At 38.6% G+C, this 17,607-nt stretch overlaps 1 protein-coding gene across 1 annotated transcript; it reads right to left on the bottom strand.

Annotated features, from left to right (window-relative positions):
* Positions 1–6,260: 6,260 nt before the first annotated feature.
* Positions 6,261–7,223, bottom strand: LOC142446572 (olfactory receptor 4C45-like). The gene has a single exon (XM_075548321.1). The coding sequence runs from the start codon at positions 7,221–7,223 to the stop codon at positions 6,261–6,263; it is 963 nt and encodes a 320-aa protein (XP_075404436.1).
* Positions 7,224–17,607: the final 10,384 nt, after the last annotated feature.

Genomic DNA, 17,607 nt, shown 5'->3' with positions numbered 1-17,607 from the left:
CAGTTACTGCCTGCAGATACTGCCTGCAGTTCAGATTATACACCAACACAAAGAAAACAGAAATCTACCCAATGGAACCAATATGGGCATAAAAACTCACTGCCGTTGAATCCATGCCGACTTATAGCTACCTTATAGGACAGAGTCGAACTGCTTCTATGAATTTCTGAGACTACCTCTTTATGGGAGTAGAAAACCCTGTCTTTCTCCTGAATTTTTGGGTGTAAACATTCATTATTTGATTGCATGTATATCATTCAGTATTGATCATATATTCTCTAACGTCTTGTGATCTGGATGAGTATTAATATTAAATTATCATTTATAGTAAACTTATACCCGCATCGATACCTACTACTTCAGCACAAATACATTGAAATTCTTGCTTCTTTAAGCCACAGGAATATTTTGTTGTCCCTGGTGTTGATAATGACCCTCACTCTGACATGACATTTACTGAAAATTAACCACATGCCAGGCTCAGCATACACGCTTCACAATCATAGGTGCATTTACTCTTTTTTGTGACTCAAGCGGGTGGGGATGCGATTGCTACTGAGTAGGTTCCAACTCATGGGAATGTCATGCATATTAGAACTATTCCATTAAGTTCCACAAGAATTTCATTGGCTGATTTTTGCTTTGGTCAATAGATCACTTAGTCTTTCTTCCAAAGCACTTCTGGATTCCTGCGATCTAGCTTTAGTTAGTACCCGAGTGCTTAAGTATTTGTGCCATCCAGAGACTCCTGGGTAGTTAGCACTGCTCTCACCTTTCCTGATAAGGAAGAGAGCCTTTGAAAGGTTGTCATTGCTGACGGTGCCACCAACAATAAATGTCAGAGGAAGGATTGAAATCTAGACGCATATAAGTGAGAGGACAGTGTGGTGTTGAAGCACCCAGACAGTGGAGTGCTTACCTGTGGGGTGCTAAATGCAAGGTCAGAATTCTCAAACCATCAATAAACAAGAAAATGTGTTTGGTCTGTTGACATCCATGACACTTTCAATATTCTTCATCAGTACAACATTTTAAAATTCATGAGTTCTTCTTTGGCTTTCCTTAGCCAATGCTTAACTTTCAAATGCATGCGGCATAATTGAAAATTCCGCAGATGGGGTCAGACACACATTAGTCTTCAAAGCAACATTCCTGGTTTAATAAACGATACGACTCTGATTCAAAATCGGTAAAAACCAGTCCACTTCAGTTACATGATACCTAAAATATCTGTTTTTATGCATTCCATTTCACATTTGATGATTTCCAGTTTTCCTAGATTCATACTTTGTATGTTTCAAGTTCTGAGTATCAGTAGATGTTTGCAGCTGTTTCTTTCTCATGTGGAGACATGCCCCACTGGCAAATGAAGGTCCTCAAGGTGTTAGTACTCTACCCATTTCGTTATAGGAGATTTGGCTTTGAGAAGGCAGCTCTTCCTCACTCATATTTTGAGTGCCTCCCAACATAAGTGCTTCACCTTCTCCTTTTTATCTGACAATGTCCTGCTGATAATCAGATGCATTTCATTTGTGAACTCCTTAGAAGTGGCCCGACCATCCCTTGTTAATCTAGCAGCGCAGTCTTTTGTTCGTCTGGACACTCTGTTTATGTCGGTTCATTTTGGGTGACTGTGATGGCATTTGAAATACCAGTGACATAGCTTCTAGTATCTCAGCAACACACAAGCGACCGCACTATGACAATGCAACAAACTGAAAGAAAAGCGGTGGTTCACTTATTACTTATCAGAAGTGTAGACACGAGGATCCTCGCGGCTACCATGTCGTTGTCACGTGCTGTTGACTCAGCGCTCATTCATAGCGATGCCACACACAGCAGAATGACACACTGCCTGGTTGGGCCATTTGCACACTCATTGCTACATTGGAGCCCTTTGTGGCAGTCATGGTGTCAGTCCCTCTCCTGGAGGCTCTTGGCTCTTTATTACGGAACTAAAATTTGAGCGAGGAGCAAACAAAGATGGGCATTTTGGCATAATTTAATATCTCATAAATTTCATGGTCCTAAAGAACATAAGGCTTGAGGAAAGGGGGTTGCCACATAAATAGAGTGACCAAATGATCTAAACCAGGTTGTCTGGTCAAACTTTGCAGATTTCCTTTGTCCAATAGACCCACGCTTGGATGTCAGACATCTTTTGTGAAACTCCCTGTCTCAAGCAGTGCTACGTATGTCTTAATAATGACCTGTAATGTTTCCATTGTGCAGGAGACTTTCCTAGCCACACAGCACCACAACTTTTGTAGCACATAATCTGGAAATATTATTACCACACGCGGAAACCCAAAAAGCCTTTCTAGTGACAGAAGCACCCCAATCCAGGGACATAATCTTAACGGAAGTATAAGGTATTTACTAGTTTTCCAGATGCGCCATTCTCCTATCACCTGCATTATTCTGGGGAGTTCCTATTGCATTTCTTATAACTGTCTGCTGGAAAGTAACAATTATTAGAGTTGCTACTTTATGTTTCATATGAATGACTTTTAATATTACTCTATTGTGACAGTTGGTCCTTATTGGAGGAGTTAAACATTGTATGACAGTTACAGCTAATGCTTTGACCCAGAGAACAGACATGTTATCAATGAAGTGACATATGTACATATGTAATAACACCTGTTCCATCCATGGGTTTCAGTCTTCATCCTAAAGCTTTCCAAATGACATAATAGCAAAGCAGTTCGTGAATGTGGCCACAACATAATTTATCAAGGGTCTTCAGGGTGAGGGTTGGGGAGGGACGGAAAAGAGGAGTTGATATTAAGGGCTCAAATAGAAAGTAAATGTCTATAATAGAACGATAGCAACATATGAACAAATACGCTCGATACAGTTGATATATGGATTAATATAAGAGTAGTAACAGCTCCCCCTAAAATGATCTTAAAAAATCACTGAAGCTTGAGTGTTAAATCTAGGCACAGTGAAGACAGTGCATTGTTACCTGATTGTTGAAAAAATATAGTTTCTCAGGTTCTACACATTTGCACAGGAGGTATACAGAAGAAAGCACGCCATCCTATGTTTGATCATCTACTGGGGAGAAGGAGAGACTGAGGAGGATGTCTGCTTTCTTTCAAACCACTGGTGTTCTAATGTGAAGAATGGGAATAATTAAAGTATCAAATTCATAGAACTGTTTTGAGAATTGAATGTGACAGGAATACACAGCACTGTCCACAGAAGCTAAGTCAAAGGGTTTATAATGATTTCTATTTGCTACCAGCACAGGTCTCATTCATGGAGACTGAGAAACAAAGACAGATTGGATGGGAATGAAAAGGGAAAGCTTTCCTTTGGATGATCTAGAAGGAAAAAGCCAGGACCAGAGTCACCAAGGCAAGGTCCAGAAAAAATTAGATGTACAGTTTTATACATGTGTACCATGTGTACATTTAGGGCTTTATGACTTTGTAACAGATTTCATAGATGTGGTCATGAGTATACATTAGGGTGGGTTTATGATTCTTGACAGGATATGGCTACCTGAACCCCTCATTTAAAAATATTTTTATTGTTGGCTCTTCCATCTCTTATCACAATCCCAAATTCCATCCATTGTGTCAGCACATTTGTACATATGCTGCCATCGTCATTTTCAAAGCATTTTCTTTCAATTTGAGCAATTGGTATCAGTTCCTCATTTTCCCTGCCCCTTCTCCCTCATGACCTCTTGATAATTATAAATTATTTTTATTTTTTCTTGTCTTGCACTGTCTGGTGTCTCCCTTTTGACTTGATCTGATGGCATCTTTCTAGTGCTTTGGTTCCTGGACCAAAGTATTTTTGTTCCAGGGTGACCTGAAGATTTTGACTGTCTTTTCTGTGCATGTTCAGGTGAGCAGGTCTGGTCATAACCAATACGGGCGAACTCAGATGAGTTACTTTCCTTGCAATAAAGAACTCAAAAGAGATAAGGTATCATGAAGGGAAGTACAGGTTAATTATGGCAATATTATTTGGTCCAACATCTTGTGACAGCATCTCATATCTGAAATGTAGGCTTCTTGGGCAAATTGTAGATTTACAATCTTATACAGGGCTCGACAGGTTGGGGAGTAGTCTCATAACATTAGTATTTTACTGTGGACACACCCTCCTAATATTAGGGGCACTGTTATCTTCAAATAATGAAATATTTCAAAACAATGAAATATTTGAGACAGATGTTGGTTGCATTTAGAAGACTAAATAAATCAACTAAGGACAAAATGCCAGCATTCCCCATCTCCCATCCAGATAAATACTAAGGTCAGAATTTTAATCAGAAAAAATTCTCAATAAATATTCATTACTGTCACCACCACCACCATCATTTTTACTGTTTAAAAAACATTTAAGAAATATTGTTTGTTTCTTTAAAATCATTTTATTGGAGAATCATACAACAAATATTGTTTCACATTGATTTCTTCTTAGGAATTACAACTAGAGTTTCAAAAGGTAAATTCAATTTTTTAAAGCTTAAAATTGCTTATACATATGAAGCTAGATGTTTATAGGGAATTATGGCAAAGCGTCTGTTTTGGATATGATTTTATTGTTGCTGAGAATATGCAAAACAAAACAAAACATACACCAATCCAACAGTTTCTACACGTGCTATATAGACATTGATTACATTCTTCAATTGTGAGTGCAACGTTCTCACATTCCTCCTATGAGTGGTTCCCTGCACATCCTCACTAACAAATTCATTGCCCTTCAACTTCCTATCTGATCTTTCAAGTTACTGCTGTCAACTTGGTCCTTTACAGATAGCTCTTAAGAGTAGAATGCTAAAGGCAGACCTTTTTCACGAGTTAAGCTAAAGTTCTGTTTCAAGACGACTCAGGAGGTTTGGTTACGTGTGAAGGATCATCTAGACTTCACAGCTCCACAAGTCTGCTGTTTACAAAGAACCTGTTTGTAAAAGGTATGAGCTCTGAGATCGGACTCAACCCAAAGCCCCAAGACCATGAGACATTCCAGTATCATGTGATTGTTGAATGTCTGGTTATCAATTTCCTTCTGCAAACAACTTTCTGATTTTTGTTTAGCAAACCCAAACTCTGTATAGATAGGTCTCTTGGACCCGGACCCTGGCCATAACCTTCTCATGCTTGCAGAGCACCAGAACAGGACAGGATCCACCATTAGCAAGTGGACTTTTAAAATTAAGTCAGCTTAAAGCATTTTATAGTCCTTCTTTCTATTATGCTCATTTGTGTGTGCAGAAATGTTACAGACCATTTTAATCCCAGAGTTGTCCATTAGTGATGGGCCCTCCCCCCAGTTCCCGGAGGCCAGGCGATGGGTGTTTTCAGAATCCTTGTGAATTGTCCTTGTCATTACTGCGAGGGTGTCTCTGATTGATGGGGATCCCATGGACAACAGAGGCAATCCTTGCCTGGTGCTGTACCATCTTCATGTGTGTTGTTGAGCTCACGTTGATTGTTCTGACCACTTTGCAAAGTTTGGAGAGCTTTCTGTTCAATTGGTGGTGGGGCGGGGGTATATCTTCCAGCATTATATCAACCAATATTCTGTTGTGATACAGCGTTTTCATTGACTGATTTTTGGAATTCGAATAGCAGGCTTTCTGTCATTGTTTGTCTTAACCTAGAAGTTTCTTTGAAACCTCGCCATCACGGTGACCCTGTAGGTGTGTGAAGTACTGGTGGCCCAGATTCCAACATCATAACAACACATAGGCTGAACAAAGCCATAGAGGGTGGTAGCTCATGTAATAGCAAACATTTTGAAAAGTATTTTTGCATACAAATATGTCCTTCTTGGGATTATGCTGTCCAAGACATAATCTTCTTCTGTTGTGGGAAACACATATGTCTCTCAAATTCAGGCAAGGAAATAAAATAAAAACATATATTTTGATGAAAGAGCTTGTTGAAGACTCTCTACAATCTATTTTCAACTCCTTCCATGCAAACTATATTTTCTGTTTAAAAATAAAACACTCTCCTAGTAGTAGGTATAAAATTATTCAAGAATATTTGAATGGATGCATTTTACATATAATCAATGCCACATTATCATGTCTGTAGACCCTACACTACATACTTTTTCTTCCATAGATACCTTTACCATTGAAATATTTGGACCTGGAAAAGTATTGAGCACTCTAGTAGTGTGTCTGGTAGCTATATTAGCCCTGCCCATAATACATGGGCTGCTATAGAACATTGATTCAGATGGTCTAAAAACGATTTGTTTAAATACATCACCCACAAGATTTATTTATCACTGCTTTTCATGATTTGACCCCAGAGTTTCCTCATGGCATTTTTCACTTCTGCATTTCTTAGGGTATAGATTAGCGGGTTTAACATCGGAGTGATTAGGGTAAACAACACAGCCACTCCTTTGTCAGCAGGGAAGGAGGTCATGGGCCTTAGGTACAGGAATGTACAAGGAACGAAGAATAAGATAACAACAGTGACATGAGAGGCACATGTGGAGAGGGCTTTGCGGCGCCCTTCAGAGCTGTAGCTCCGAAGGGAGCACAGGATGACGACATAGGAAGCAACCAGTATGGAAAAAGAGATTAAACACAGCGACCCACTATTCCCAGCAACCAGGGGCCCCAAAATGTGAGTGTCGGTGCAGGCTAGCTCTAGGAGTGGTATTAAATCACACATGAAATGGTTAATGATATTGGGACCACAAAATGGTAACTGGACCACAAACAGAAGCTGGATCCCTCCATGAATAAACCCCAAAACCCCCGCCATTCCCACCAGGAAATTACACAGGGGTCTACTCATGATGGTCGTGTAGTGCAGGGGCTTACAGATGGCCACATAGCGGTCACAGGCCATTGCAATTAACAAGATGATCTCAGCTGCAGCAAAGAAATGCTCCGCAAAGAGCTGAGTCATGCAGCCCTGGAAGGAGATGGTGTTTTTCTCAGCGATTAAGTCAAAGATCATCTTTGGGGCTATGGAGGAAGAGTAGAAGCCATCGATAATGGACAAGCAGGACAGAAAAAAGTACATGGGAGAACCTAAGGCTGGGCTGATGAAGATAGTGACTGAGATGAGCAGGTTTCCTGCCAGCGTCACCAAATAGGTGATTAAACACATGGGAAACAAGAGTTTCTGAAGTTCTGGATTCTGAGTCAGACCCAGCAGCACGAATTCCGTAACATTGTTCATTCTGGTAAGGACTTCAGCTTGAGTAGGGAGGATGGGGCCCATCCGAATAGAGCACAGTATTTGTGAATGATCATATTTTATTCAATTGCCACATATGCTATCGTCTCTTTAGTCCTGGTCCCTGTAATTGAGAGTTATAAAGAAGAAGAGAAGAGATTTGTTTTTTGTTCATCACACAGTAGTAATAATTGAAAAACATCTCAATAAGAGTCAGGTGTTATCATAAATTTATGGCTGGCTTCCAAACTCCCCCTCTGTCTCGGAGAGTCCCATTGTAAGCTTGACTTTCTCATTTGGTGGCACATTTCATCAGCGCTTATTATTTTGGAAATTGTGCTTGTCCATTAGCATGAATAGTCATAGGTTTAGGAACACAAAAGTCAGCTGTGAGTGAGATATAAACTTTCAGAAGTGCTGTAACACTATCAGCTGTGGTGTGTAACTCATTCTTCCTGTCCGTCAGATGAATGCACAGGCATGTCTGATAAAGACAGAGGTGCAGAGCGAGATTTCATTTTTCTTTCAAAATGTGTGGCAATTCTTTTGAACACCCACCAAGCTGTCAAAAGCTATAAATATCCATCACTCTATATTCAATAACCTTGCCTGGTAAAAAATGTCTTATTAATTGTGGCCTTGCGTGTGTTACCTGGCTCAACAAAGTCTTTTAATTTACTCTCAGTCTTCTCAGCTGTTCACCTTAAGTGGTAGTCATGTAAATGGTGTGATGTCCTGTGAAATGTTCACAACATTTGCTAGCTCCCTATTTTGCATGCAGTGGGTCTTTTACCATGTATGCAGAGTTGTGCTCTGAATTAGATCTCCTTCCACATTTACAATTTAAACATAAAATCGAATGAATCATGAGTTTCTAATTATCAAGACAGAAATTTAGGATAATATACTTTTTACTGTTGGCAGAAATATAATTAATTAAGATAAACGTGAAGTTTTATTGCTACATACAGTAAATATGGAACATATACGAGACTAGATGATGATATTTTTATTTGGGAGAATGATGTATACATGGGATTTTCAAAAAGGAGTGCACGTTATTTTTATGAAGTACTGCAAAAAATGTACTCTCCCCTCCCCTTCCTTCTCAATCCCTGAAAAGCATAAAATATAATAAAGTGCTTTCCCTTAATAATTTGTGGGCACTGTCTATCAGAAATCATAGCATCTGAGGTATTAAAGACTTGTGTTAACACAACCAACCATCTAAATGAGCCACCAGGTAAGTCTACGTGGAAGAAGCACACCAGCCTGTGTGATCCAAGGACTGTAAATAATAAGATCCAAATCTGGAGGATGGAAGAGTATTAGAATTTGAATTCTGATCATCCACTTGTGCAGAATCATATGGATGATAGTGGAAGGTCAAAATCCATTTGCAGGGCCTCCATGAGGATCAAGCTTCTGGCGAGGACTCCCTGACAATGGACTGGGCTTGTGAATCTCCTTGCTATCAGTCAGAGTGCATTGTAGGGTGGATTCCTGTAGATGTCTGGATTGAAATGTGTACCTTGTCATTTGATGTCCCATTTGGCCATTTCAAATTTATTCCAGTTCCTATTGTTTTCGGCTTCCTTTTCTAGTGAGTGTCTTCTCTGTTTTATTGTGCCTTTGTTGCTGTTGTTTTTAGAATGTATTCCTGTGCATGGAATCTTGGGTAGGTAAATCTACAGAGGCAGTAACTGGAAGAACACTTTCCTAGGGGCATGGCAAGAGAGGGTGAGTTCATAATAACGAGTAAAGGAAAGAACAGAATGTCTTAAATGCATTGTGATGATAATTTGGAAATCTCTCTCATACTTGAACTCTTGAATTGTATAACATATATCATGTATGTCAATAAAGTGCTAAACTACATTGGAATGCATCAGCTGAACAGTTATTGTTAAATTGTAAGAATGAGAAAACATTAGCATCAATGACAATCGGTTATAAAGCAGGAAAAGTCCCTAACAAATTTTGATGGTGTGAAAAACAATGTTATGGTCAGAAAATGTAGAATCCTGGACCACTCAGCTCCATAAAGAAGAGGCAAACAGCTTGAGTTTCCAGGACAGCTTAGTTCTTGAGTCATTTTTTTCAGTCTATGGCTTTTGTAATTCGGCAATTAATTATTCCTGACTAATTAGATGAACCAATTTGGGAGTTAGGAAAAGCTCAAAGAAATGTCTAACCATTACTAGCTGAAATTAACGGATGCAGTCTACTGATGAGACATAATATCGACAAAAACTGTTATAAAAATGGCTTCAATGGTTCTTAAGAGGGTCTGGACTTCACATCACAGACTGGGCATCTATTGATACCTGGGCTTCAGCTCTTCTACGGAGGCCAATCATTTTTTCATTTCTCCTTTGTTCAGCAAATCTCTCTCTTTAAATCTTAGTAAGGACCAGGCAGCTGCTACAAGCAGGGCACAGAGTGATGACTGTGAATGCTATCATTACTCATGTAAATCTCTAATCAAATGCAGTGAAATCCTCAGAAAATAATTTCATGCCATTGTGTTCAACTTCATTTTCATAGAAAAATACTAATCTACAAGTCACTGAGTTTTATTACAAAGACTATTTTAGTGGAAATAAATGGACTAAATTAAGTTAGTGTACTTAAAATTTTGAAAGAAAAAGATTTAATGATCACTGACCTTGGTCTAGTTGCTCGTGGATTCCTCATATTTTAGGTGGATCCCATTCATTGATCTCTTCCCCTCCAGGTATTTGAAATATATCTGCAAACAGACTATATGAGCTTGGAATAAAAGCATTTCTAGGAACAAATTTCAAATTAAAATATAAAAAGTGAGAGCCATTTTCTCTTATATTTTTAGATAGATGTCTTGGACATTTTAGTGTATTTTTGTTACCAATTTTCATAATATATTCCCATGATCAGAATTTATTTTCTATTCACTTTCTTTGATTCTCATGGATGTACAAATGAATCATATACACATATATTTCATATCTCTTCGAACTGTTTTCCATACAAATTAATAACCTTGAAAGGAGGCAAAGATTTTCAAATCTGGAAAAGCTATTACGGAAATCTAATCAAGTTGAGTTTGTTGGACATTATTCCTCACATCAACTGTGACACGATTTGATCTCCTAAAAGTCCATCAGCAGTTTGGAGAGAATTCCTTTTATTCCCAATTGAAACCTTCCTTCTGATTTGGTTTCCATAGAAACACACTAAGCTTAGAAGCAGTGTCTCCAAAACAAATCTTGGGCTTGCTCATCTGTGGCTCTGCTGCTGCCCACGCTCACAAGCCCTTCTTTACTATCGTTGTTCATTAATTTTGGAGAGATGCTTTAATAGATGGTTACGCGGTGCAAGGTTTGGTAAGGCAATGACCTCTCAAATCACCTGAGAATTAGTAATTGGCCCTGTTGAAATCTTTGCAACAGTATCAGCCAAAGCCTTTTAGGTACTCCCAGCTGGGAAATCCTTAGAGGCCAGTTTTGAAATATAGTTGAACTTGGGTTAAAGGTATATTTCTGCCAATATTTGGGATGATCCTTGGTAGAGTAACTTGGAAACATTCTTTATAAGGTTGTGCTGCTCATTGTGGTTTTGGGAAACCCACAGTAGGAAGTGTAGATGAATTTATACATGTCAGTTCAAATGATGGAGGTCTCTCTGAAAGCTTGAGTGATATAAATAAGATGTATTAAGAATGGAATTGTCTGCCTTCAAGTTTTGTGTCTAAATATCCTAAGATTTTGTGGCATTTTTGTTTATGGTGGGCTATGGGGGAATTTATGGCAGGTTTCACACATACCAAAGATTGGTTGATATAAAACTCATAAATGCATCAACTGCCTCCCAGATTGAAAGCAGACCCTCATTTTATGCTTTATGGATATTTATCTTTTCAATCAAGATTTCTAGCAGCACTGTTTTTGCTTGATTGCTAATGCAAAGCTTAGCGGTTCAAAGCCATGCAGAAGTAGATAGGTGGGTTGATCTGTCCTACAAAGAAGGAATGATGAGGACTTAGATATGGTAAAAAGGAGTCCTAGATGCACCATCAGGTAAGCGTCGTGGGGACTTCTAAACACAAGGACAATGGTCCAAACCCAGTAGGCGCTTCAAGCGGAGAGTTGAGTTTATCTATTCCAGTGGAACTTTCAGCCTCAAAAACTCTATAAAGACTCATCACGAGTAAGAATCTGTGCCCATTACAAAGAAAGGTGGCCCAACAGAGCTTCTGGAAGTTCAAGTTTCAATAGAGGATGTGGAAGGAGGAATGTCATTACTGACATCAGATGCATCTTGGCTAAAACCACTGCATACTAGAAAAATGTTTATTGTCTTTTAGCAACGTTATGCATAATAGAAGGAAACACTGCCAGTCCTGTTCCAGCCTCACCATTGTTGTTATGTTTGAGGCTGCTGTTGCAGCCAATTGTTCATTGCATCTCTCTGATGGTCCTCCTCCTTCTTTGGCTGATCTACTTTACCAAACATTATGTCTTGAGGCTGGTGTCTCCTGATAAAATGTCTAAAATCTGTGAGGTGAAGTTGCCATATCCTTACTTCTTAAGAGCATTCTGGATATCCTTATTCCAAGCCCTATTTGTTTATTCTCTGACAATCTGTGGCACTTCAATAGTCTTGTAATATTGAATTCAAATGCATTAAATCTTCAGTACCATGCCTTTTTGATAATTATCCTCCCTTTGCAATGGTTGAATGTTGACCACTTCTTATATATACATTGCTTCAGTGCATTTCTTCTATCCTGTTTAGATTCTTCTTGTGTAATTCAATATCTTGTCCATAGAATATTTTGAAATATTTTCCATATTGAAGTTTTAAATTTGTCTCATTTTTTTCAGAGTGGCATATGCTGAATTTGGTCTTCCCCTTTGCTTTCTAACTCTAAGGTTTTGCACATTTCATTGTAATACTGTGTCTTCTTAAATCACACTTTGAAATTTTCTATTCAGCTTTTTCTTCGTAATTTTTCCCATTTGCTTTAGCTAATCAACATTCAAAAGCAAATTTAAGCCTTTCTAACATTCTCTTGAATATTCTGTTATTTTTAAATGATATTTTGCTCTCTTCATGCATGATGTTCATGTTATCCCTCAGTTCATCAGGTATTCTGCAATTAGCATTCAGCAAGTCAAATATACCTTGGGATGTCCTCAAATTTTAGATGGGATATACTCAAGCCATATTTTGACTTTCATTACCTTGTTTTCAGTTTGTTCAGCTTCAAGCTGAACTGGCATTGCGTAATTGATGATCTATTGCATAATCAACCCTGGACCTTATTTTGGGTGCTGTATTAAGGTTCCTCATTATCTCTTTCCACTGACGTAATCAATTTGATTCTCGTGCATTTTGTCGGGTGAATTCCATGTCAGTAGTTATGTTGTTGAAAAATGTATTTGCCTAAGAGGCATAGGACATTTATAGTGGTCTAAATACAGGTATTCACACACAGGTATTCTGATGTAATGACAGGGAAATAGATATATGTACATATACTTATATGTTAAGTATTAAGGTAGCAGATGGGTATTCGGGCCTCCACTCAAGTACTCCCTTGATTTGAGAGTACTAGTTTGGCATTCTGTGATACTCACCTTCAAGACATGATCACTGAAGACAAATGTGTACATACGAAAATGTCGGTGAAGAAAGTTGATGTTGCCCATAAACAGGTGGCTGTCTATCTGAAAAGCAACAAATCCCACATGGAATAAGCACACCAGATTGTGTGATCATGAGGTATCAATGGGATCAGTTATCAGGCATCAAAGAGCCAGAACAAAAAATCATATCAACGTGAATGGGGGTGTAGGGGAGGGCAGAGTGGAGACTCAAAGACAATCTGTAGGCAATTGGGCATCCTCTCACTGAAGGTCATGAGGAAGAGATGAGCCAGTCAGGGTGCAGTATAGCATACAACTTTTCCCTAGTTTTTTAATGCTCCCTCTTCCACCACTCTCTTGACCCCAGTTCTTACAAATCCAGCTAGAACAGAGAATTTACAATGATACAGATAAGAGCTCACAACCCAAGGAATCCAGGACAGATACCCTCCCTACCCCCGGACAAATAATAAGGGTAGTAATACCGGCAGGGCAAGGAGAAAGTGGGGGGGGGGGGAGAGGGAGAACTGATCACAACGATTTGCACATAATCTCCTCCCAGGGAGGTTGCAACAAAAATATGGGTGATGGGATACAGCAGGCGGTTGAATATAGGGAAAAAAACACAATACTTTATAAATTTTCAGGGGTTCATGCGGAAGGGAGGGTGGGGTAGAGGAGGGAAAAAATAAACTGATACCAAGGGCTCAAGTAGAAAGAGCATGTTTTAAAAATAACGATGGACACATATACAAACGTGCTAGACACAATGGTTGTGTATATGGATTGTGATAAGAGGTGTAAGAGCCCCCACTATAATGATTTTTTAAAAAAAGTATTTACAATGAAGAAATCATTGGGCATGCCAAATTATATCATGGTATCTGCGGTTTAATTTCTATTCCCAAGGCCATATTTTTAAACTACTGTTCTGTCTTTTTGCTTCTAACTTCCTCATTCCAATTACCAATAATTATCATTGCATCTTGTTTACATATATCAATTTTAGATTGAAGACATTGGTAAAATTCTTCAATTTCTTTTTCACTAGCTATATTTTTGTAAATTTGAACAATAACATTATCATCTGGAGTTCCTTATATACATATATATATTATCCTATACAACAACATTGTAATTTAAGATAGAGATTGAAATTTCCTTTTTTACAATGAACACATAGCCAGTCCTCTTGACTTTGTCATTCCTAGAATTGTAAACCATATGGTATGTGCAAAATGGTCAATGTCAATCCATTTTAGCTCACTAATTCCTAGAATATGGATTTTACTTGTTCCATTACATTTTTGATGACTTCCAATTTTCCTAGATTTATATATCTTTACTATTATTGTTCATATTAATATTAATATTGATTGTGTCCAATAAAAGTCATATTATTGCATATTTTCTTCTCATTTTGGGTCTTGCTCCATCAGCAAGTGAAGATACCAAAGGCTCTACTTTATCCATTTCGTTACGGTCTACGCTACTTTGAGAAGGCAGCTCTTCTTCAGTTATATTTTTAGTGTCTTTTGATCTCCGGGGACCATTTTCTGGTACTACCTGTGACAATGCTCCATTGCTATCGTAAAGTTTTCAGTATACTTGACGATGGTTCTCTGCTGTTCCTAAGGTTTTCAGTGGTTAATTCCTCAGAAGAAATCAATTAGTTCTTCAAAGTCTGCTCATACTCTGAAAGCTCTTCTGAAACCAGTTTTACCTCGAGGAACTTGATTGCTATTTGTAGCACTAGTGACACAGCTTCCCCAGACATAGCTTCAATGACCAACATTTCATGTTCTCAGAGTTTAGGAGTATAGAAATCCAAATTGAGGGCATCAGATCTTGGAGAAGGTTCTTTTTGTTGTTGTGGTGAGAAATTCTTGCTTAGTTTCTCTATCTGTACATTCCTTGATGCTACCCATTTTCCGCCTAAAAAACACAATTTTCTTCTTTCCAATTTGTGGACTTGACAGTACTAGTCTCAGTTGCTCAATTTTCAAAGGGGAAAGACAAAAAACTTTTCATTTCAGAACTTTCTAGCCCCAGGGATATTTCTCTACTATCCATTACTCTAGTTAAAAATTAGATGACTAGTCAGCGAGCTTGTCTGTAAGTTTGTCGTACTGATGTGGCTTGTGTGTTGCTGGAAGCTATGTCATTGGTATTTTACATACTAACAGGGTCATCCAAAGTGAACAAAACTTTCAGAGAAAGAACCGCCAGTGATGAAGAAATAGGCTTTCCTCTTCTTAGGAATTAGCCATTGACAATCTTATGGACAGCATGGAAGTATTGTCAGATCTTGAAGGCCTAATGAATAGAGGCAGGTTATTCTCATATACAGTGACAGAATATGCATGTCATAGGCTGGTAGGCACTGAAAACATGACTGAGGAAGAGATGTCCTTTTAAAATAAAGTCAACCATAATGATCGGCTTGAGTAAAGCTCAAAGGAGTAATTACTTCTGGGTTTCCATTAACTAGCGAGGCATTTCTAAAACCAAACGAAACAGATTAAGCATATATTAATAATAGGAATTATACAAACTGGTGTATAAGCAAATGTGGCGAAGAAAGCTGATGGTGCCCGGCTATCAAGATGTAGTGTCTGTGATCTTAAAGGCTTGAAGGTAAACAAGCTGCCTTCTAGCTCAGAAGCTACAAAGCCCACATGGAAGAAGCACACCAGCCTGTGTGATCACAAGTTGTCGAAGGGATTAGGTATCAGGCATCATTAGTACAACAAATCATATCATTGTGAATGAGGGGGCAGAGTGTTGAGTAGAGACCCAAAGCCTATTTGTAGATCACTGGACATCCCCTTACAGAAGGTTCTCGGAAGGAGATGAGCCATTCAGTGTGTGATGTAGAAACAATAAAACATACAACTTTCCCCTAGTTCCTAAATGCTTCCTACCCCACGCTATCATTATCCCAATCTGCCTTACAAATTTGGGTAGACCAGAGGATGCACACTAGTACATATAGGAACTGGAAACTCAGGGAATCCATGGTGGGTGATCCCTTCAGGACCATTGGTGTGAATGCCAATACTGGGAGGATGGTGGGAAGATGGGGTAGAAAAGGGAAACTGATTTCAAGGATCTTCTTATAACCTCCTCCCTGGGGGATGGGCAACAGAAAAGTGGGTGAAGGGAGATGTCAGGCAGGGCAAGATTATGACATAATAACAATTTAAATATCATCAAGGTTTCATGAGGGAGTGGTGAGTGGGGAGGGAGGGGAAAAATGATCAGTTGATGCCAGGGATTTAGGTGGAGAGCAAATGTTTTGAGAATGATGAGGGCAATGAATGCACAAATGTGCTTTACACAATTGATGTATGTATAGTTTGTGATGAATTGTATGATCCCCTAATAAAATGATAATGAAAAAATAATTGGAATTGGTGGTATGAAGAATGAATTTAGGAAAATTAGAAGTTGTCACAAATGAAGTGGCATGCATAAAGATTGATATCCAATGTATTACTGAGCTGAGATGGACTGGTGATTGCCATTTTGAATCAGAAACTCTTAAGGTTCACTATGCAATCAAGATTCATTGATAATTATGGGTGACTGGTATTTCGAAAGTTGGAAAAGAAGAGGGAGAGACAGTCGTTGGAAAATGTGATCTGGATGATAGAAATGAGGCTGGAGATCACATGATAGAATTTTGTAAGACCAACAACTTCATCACAAATCACTTTTTCAACAACACCTATGGTGACTATGTACTTGGAATTCACCAGATGGAATATACAGAAATTGGATCAACAACATCTGTGTGAAAAGACTAAGTGTTTCATAATGCACATGATTTGCAATGCTTCCTGTAACTTTTTATTACCCACAGAATTGAGTGCCTTTTCATAGTCAATAACAGAGTTAAACATGTTTCTGGGATTCTCCACTTGCAGCTAATACTCATCTTCTGGCAGCAATGATCTGCCTCCTTCTACATTTTCAGAATGTGGCTTGAAGTTCTCTCAGTTCTATTTAAATGTACAGCTATAACCATTTGTGAATTGTTGAATCATATTATTTATATATAAATGTGGAGGATAGTGTTGGTTAGGTGGTAGAATTCTCACCTTCCAAATGCGAAAGTCAGGTTCAATTCCTGACAAATGTATTGGATTTGCAGCCATCATTTTTTGGTCACTGGAGCTTTGCATGTTGCTATGATCTTGCACAATTTTCAGTAGAGCTTCTAGAAGGAGATGAACTAGAAAGAAATGAGAGAAACTAGGGAACTCTTCTGCAAATCATCCCATGAAAACCCTATCAAGCACAATAGATTGATGTTATCGTGTATGAGGCTTTTATGAGTGAAGGGCAGACTCAAATATAGCTAATAATAACTCCTGCTACGATTGAGTCAACGCTGACTCATAGCGACCCCGTGTGGGCTTTTGAGGCTATAACTGTTTACAGGAGTGGAAAGCCCAGTCTCTATCTGTCGGAGCTCTGGTGGTTTTGAATGCCAACCATGTGGTTCAACTCCGTGTAACCACCACACCACCAGGGCTTCTGGGTAGCTAATAATATCAACATATATATTTATATGCATGACACTATAATGAATGTCAATAATCTGTTGGTGATATAACCTTGTTTGCTAAAACTGAAGAGAATCAAGGACTTACTGTTGACTAGCACAAGATACTGCCTGCAGTTCAGATTATACACCAACACAAAGAAAACAGAAATCCACCCAATGGAACCAATATGGGCATAAAAACTCACTGCCGTTGAATCCATGCCGACTCATAGCTACCTTATAGGAC

The sequence above is a fragment of the Tenrec ecaudatus genome, chromosome 4 (assembly GCF_050624435.1).
Source record: "Tenrec ecaudatus isolate mTenEca1 chromosome 4, mTenEca1.hap1, whole genome shotgun sequence".
NCBI classification, from domain to species: Eukaryota; Metazoa; Chordata; class Mammalia; order Afrosoricida; family Tenrecidae; genus Tenrec; species Tenrec ecaudatus.
Note: the sequence above shows the minus strand (reverse complement) of the source record. Positions and strands in the feature narration are given on the sequence as shown.